Source organism: Nicotiana tabacum, chromosome 8 (assembly GCF_000715075.1).
Source record: "Nicotiana tabacum cultivar K326 chromosome 8, ASM71507v2, whole genome shotgun sequence".
Classification (NCBI taxonomy): domain Eukaryota; kingdom Viridiplantae; phylum Streptophyta; class Magnoliopsida; order Solanales; family Solanaceae; genus Nicotiana; species Nicotiana tabacum.
In genome coordinates, this window is record NC_134087.1 from 73,631,215 (window position 1) to 73,635,824 (window position 4,610).

Consider the following 4,610-nt stretch of genomic DNA (forward strand, 5'->3'; position numbering starts at 1 on the left):
AATGTTTTAGGGGAACTTTTGAAGCATCCTTTCACCATAAACTCTTGGGTTAGTAATCTTTAACTTATTTCCTTCCATTTTCATCAACATCTATTGAATTTCTAGGCCTAAAACATGTAATTTAGGGTAGAAATTAGGGAATTGGGTAGAGTTAGGCCTTTTTAATTAATTGTGATTTAGACCTCGCTTTGGGGTCGAATTCTGAAAATAATTATATATTCGGGCTCGTGGATGAATGGGTTATCGGATTTTGGTTCGAATCTAGTGTTTTGACCAAGCGGGTTCGCGGTCGATTTTTGGAATTTTGGGAAGAATACTTGGGAAGCTATAATTAGGCATTGGATTCGAATTGTTTAGCATTTACTGATGTTATGAAGTTATTTGTGTATAGATACAATCAATTTGGAGCCAAATTTGAGAGGAAAAGCGGTACTTGAGGATTGAATTAGCCATGGAAGTTTGATGTAAGTGTTTGGCCTAACCTTAGCTTGAGGGATTAGGAGTTGAGTCCTATTTTCTATGTGATAATTGTTGAGTACGACGTATAGGCATGGTGACGAGTATCTATACGTTGGTATCTAGCATGATCGTGAGTCTTTATGTTGTGAATATCCTGATTTTGTTGTGCCTTTCATGCCTTAGTGATGATTTCTTTATGTTGTGAAAAGCTTGTGAAAGAAATTATGACCTTTGAACTTCGAGGAGCATTGACTCGAGTTATATTACAAAGTGTAAAAGTATATGAGATGATTGAACCCTTTGGAGCATTGGCTCAAATGGTAAAGTGAGTTATGAAGTAACAGTGAAAGAAAGAGAAAGAGTTATTAAATTGTTCCCTTGCCAGGATATTTATTTTTTTGTTGATTATCTCCCTTGCCGGGATGCTGAGATTATTGATATTGTTCCCTTGCCGAGATTTAACTGTTTAATTGTGTTCCCTTTCTGGGATTTCTATTGTTATTTGTTTACTCCCTTGTCCCTTTGTTTGTGATTGTTGTTTGGGTGAGGAAGAGCGTTAAAGCACGAAGGGTGATATCGTGCATTGTTTGCTATGATGAGGAAAGAGTGTAAAGCACGAAAGGGTGATGTCGTGCCGTACGATGTGCCATTCCGTACAGATTATCATTGACTATATAGTGAGGAAAGAGAGTAAAAGCACGAAGGGTGATGTCGTGCACACTTTTGTTATAAAATATTGTTTGGTGAGGACGAGAGTAAAAGCATGAAGGTGATGCCGTGCACGTTGTTATTATATGATTGATTTGGTGAGAACGAGAGTAAAAGCACGAAGGGTGATGCCGTGCAAATTGTTGATTTCTGATTCTTGATGATATTTTAGTTATGTTGTTACTTTTCTTACTTTATGCTTTCTATTCGGAACCGTTATTTCCCCCACATCATGTTTTTTCCTTCTCACATTTACTGGTTATTTCGGTAATTTCCTTTCCGTCGTATATATTTAAATTGCACAAGTTTATTTGGTAGTTTGGTCCTAGCCTCGTCACTACTTCGCCGAGGTTAGGCTAGACACTTACCAGCACATGGGGTCGGTTGTGCTGATACTACACTCTGCACTGTGTGCAAATCCCGGAGCAGCTTACGGACAGTAGTTGGAGGGCTTCCTTCAGTCCACCCGGAGACCCAAGATAGACTTGCAGGCGTTCGCGGGCCCTGGCGTCTCCCTCTATCTCTATTCCCTGTTTCATTTTCTTTCGTTCAGAAACAGTTTATTGTATTTCTTCAGACCTTGTTTATAGTGACTCTTAGACAGTCTGTGACACCATGACACCAGGTTTTGGGGTATTTGAGGTTTTAAAAGTTGTAATAGACGTAGCCTTCAAACATTTCATGGTTATCTTCCGCTTAATTATTTAAAGATTTGTTGTTTTTATGTTATTGCTCGTAATTGTTAAAAGAAAGTAATTTGGTAAGGAATTAGATAGTTAAGGGTTGGCTTGCCTAGCTCTCATTAGTAGGCACCATCACGACTCCCGAGAGTGGAAAATTCGGGTCGCGACAGTTTCTATCCTCCATACTTGTAAAGCTATCCAAGTTAATTGGAAGAGAGAATTTGAGCAGTGTTTTTTAGCGATCTCTTCTCTAAGAGAAATGTCTCCTCCTAGAGAACTAACAAATATAGAAAACAGATTGATTGAAAAGGCAAAGGTGAAAAAGAGAGCCTTTGGATAATAAACTCATGTCTCCTCAAATGCAAAGTTCCTTTTTTTCTTATCGTTATTACGGGGACGATAGCAGTGCAGTCACAATACAGATTGATCGAAAAGCAAATTACGCTGCAAAATTTAGAGCTGCGAAGATGTAACTGAGTAGGCGACAAAAAAAGGAAAAGAGTAGAGGAGAGAAAAAAGGAAAATGGTGTAACTAAATCTCTTGATTGAAGGCACAAATAAAGGATTGAGAGCCTTTTAAGGTGGATTCTTCTTCTTCTTCTTCTTCTTCTTCTTCTGCTGCTGTTGTTGTTGTTGTTGCTTTCTTCTTCTGCTGTTGGTGCTGCTACGAAACTTCAGTTCATGAGATGATTGCAATAAATATGTTTATCAAATTATTTAAAAATAAATTATAAATAATTACGTAAGTTAGTGGACAATAATTTGTGAATATTTTCATATACGTAAGTTAGTAGACAATGATAATTCTGTTCTTTTCACGTTTATTGTTTCCAAAATTTATGATTTAGATACTGTTGACAATCTGATTATTTATTTAGTATGTTAGAAAGTTTTTTCAAAAATTTCAGCTTATATAGTGCTGAAGTTTTTACAAATGAACTAAATAACTTCAGCATCTTCTGCTAAAGTTTTTGAAAAAACTTTATGACAAAACTAATAAATCCAAGACAAAAAAAACTTAAGCTTTTAGTGCTGAAATTTTTACAAAAGAACTAAATAACTTCAGCATCTTCTGCTGAAGTTTTGAAAAGCTTATCTAGGACAAAAAAACTTCAGCTTATTTAGTGCTGAAGTTTTTATAAATGAACTAAATAACTTCAGTATCTTTTACTGAAGTTTTTGAAAAAGCTTAATGACAAAACTAATGAAACCAGGATAAAAAAAAACTTCAGCTTATTTATTGCAATTACAAACAAAAACTTCAGAAATAGAGAACAAAACTTCAGCTACTATGCTTAAGTTCAACAATTACAAACAAAAACTTCAGCACACTTGCTACTTCAGGCCCGTCTACTAGAATGCTAAAGTTTTGCGTGATTGTCTTTGCTACTTCAGCCCCGTATACTGAAGTTACGCGAAAAAGTGGTATGCTTGCAATTTTTTTGCAAAGCGGGCACAAGTTAAAACGTGACCCAAAAAGCGGGTATAGATGTAAATTCGAGCCCATACTCTTTAGGTTGAATATGGATCAAATACATACATTGGGTGGGCTGAAAAAGATGATTAACCCGTATATTTTCGGGTCAAATATTGGTTAGTCCAAAACCTGTGATAGTACCATGCCACCACAATCTGAATTCTGAAACGGAGATTACCCAGAATCACAGGGAAAAAAGTCAAAAAAGTTAACTACAGTTATGGGACTCTCAGCTTCTAAGCGAGTAACTCGTTCACTCCAAAGCTCGTCCGAGTTCAACTCGGCATGTGACTTAGTCTACGACGGTTGTCTCTCCCTATCACAGCACGCCTTCCCCGGAGTCAAACCCTACCAGCTCTTCTCCGCCTCCGAACGCCTCCACGCTTCTCTCTATCCCTCCGTCCCTCTCATAACCAACTGGGTCAAATCGCCTCCGACCCGATTACAAGTAGATAAAGCATTTAAAGTCGTCTCCACGCGCCGATCCGGCGAAGAGAAAGAGAGCGAAATTGTGCTCCAGAATACTGAGTTTAAGGAGTTTGCGGTGGAGGTATTTGCAGACGCTGTCGTTTCGTGTGCAGGGAAAGAGCTGTTGAAGCGGGTCCCGGTAGGTGCTATTGGGATTGTTGGTGTGGGTGCGGTGGTGAAGCCCGGGAAAGAATTGGTTGCGGCGGCAATTGGTGCTTACGCGCTTGGTGTTGCCACTTCGGTATACGTCAGCTTGGCTTGATAAAATCTCACTATTTTCATTTTCTTTTTTGCTAGTTGAATCGACAGAATCTATGTTTTCTTTTCACAAAAGTAAATAAAAGTTTTTTTTCTTCTTGTCTTCGTTTTAAGGAGATGATTCAAAAACTACTCTTGCCTTGAGGATACATGTGGTACAATTCCATCAATAGCTGAAACTCACACATGTTTGGATGGATGTTATATATCTGTTTCATAATGTACCGTATATTATTGCATTGTATTGTACTGTGTCATTTTAATGTAGACAAGATGTCATGCACCAATAATATAAAAATAAACTTGCAATATTAAAAAGAAAAATTAAGGTACGAGGTAGAATTATTACATAAAAAGGTAAGGTAAAAGATAGAATATGATTATTTAATAATAAGAAAGGGCAAGAAAAGAGAAAAAGAAAAAGAAAACGACACGACCAAACCAAATAGGTTGTTCCATAAGTGACACTTTTCATCGTTACGTAACGATGGATTTAATTATACGATAAAATAAAATTTAAGTAACAATCAAAACAATTATTGTATTTAAAATAACAA

The 4,610-nt window shown here is 37.0% G+C and overlaps 1 protein-coding gene across 1 annotated transcript; it reads left to right on the forward strand.

Moving 5' to 3' along the window:
* The first annotated feature begins 3,547 nt into the window (after window positions 1-3,547).
* Window positions 3,548-4,057, forward strand: LOC107807640 (uncharacterized). The gene has a single exon (XM_016632065.1). The coding sequence runs from the start codon at window positions 3,548-3,550 to the stop codon at window positions 4,055-4,057; it is 510 nt and encodes a 169-aa protein (XP_016487551.1).
* Window positions 4,058-4,610: the final 553 nt, after the last annotated feature.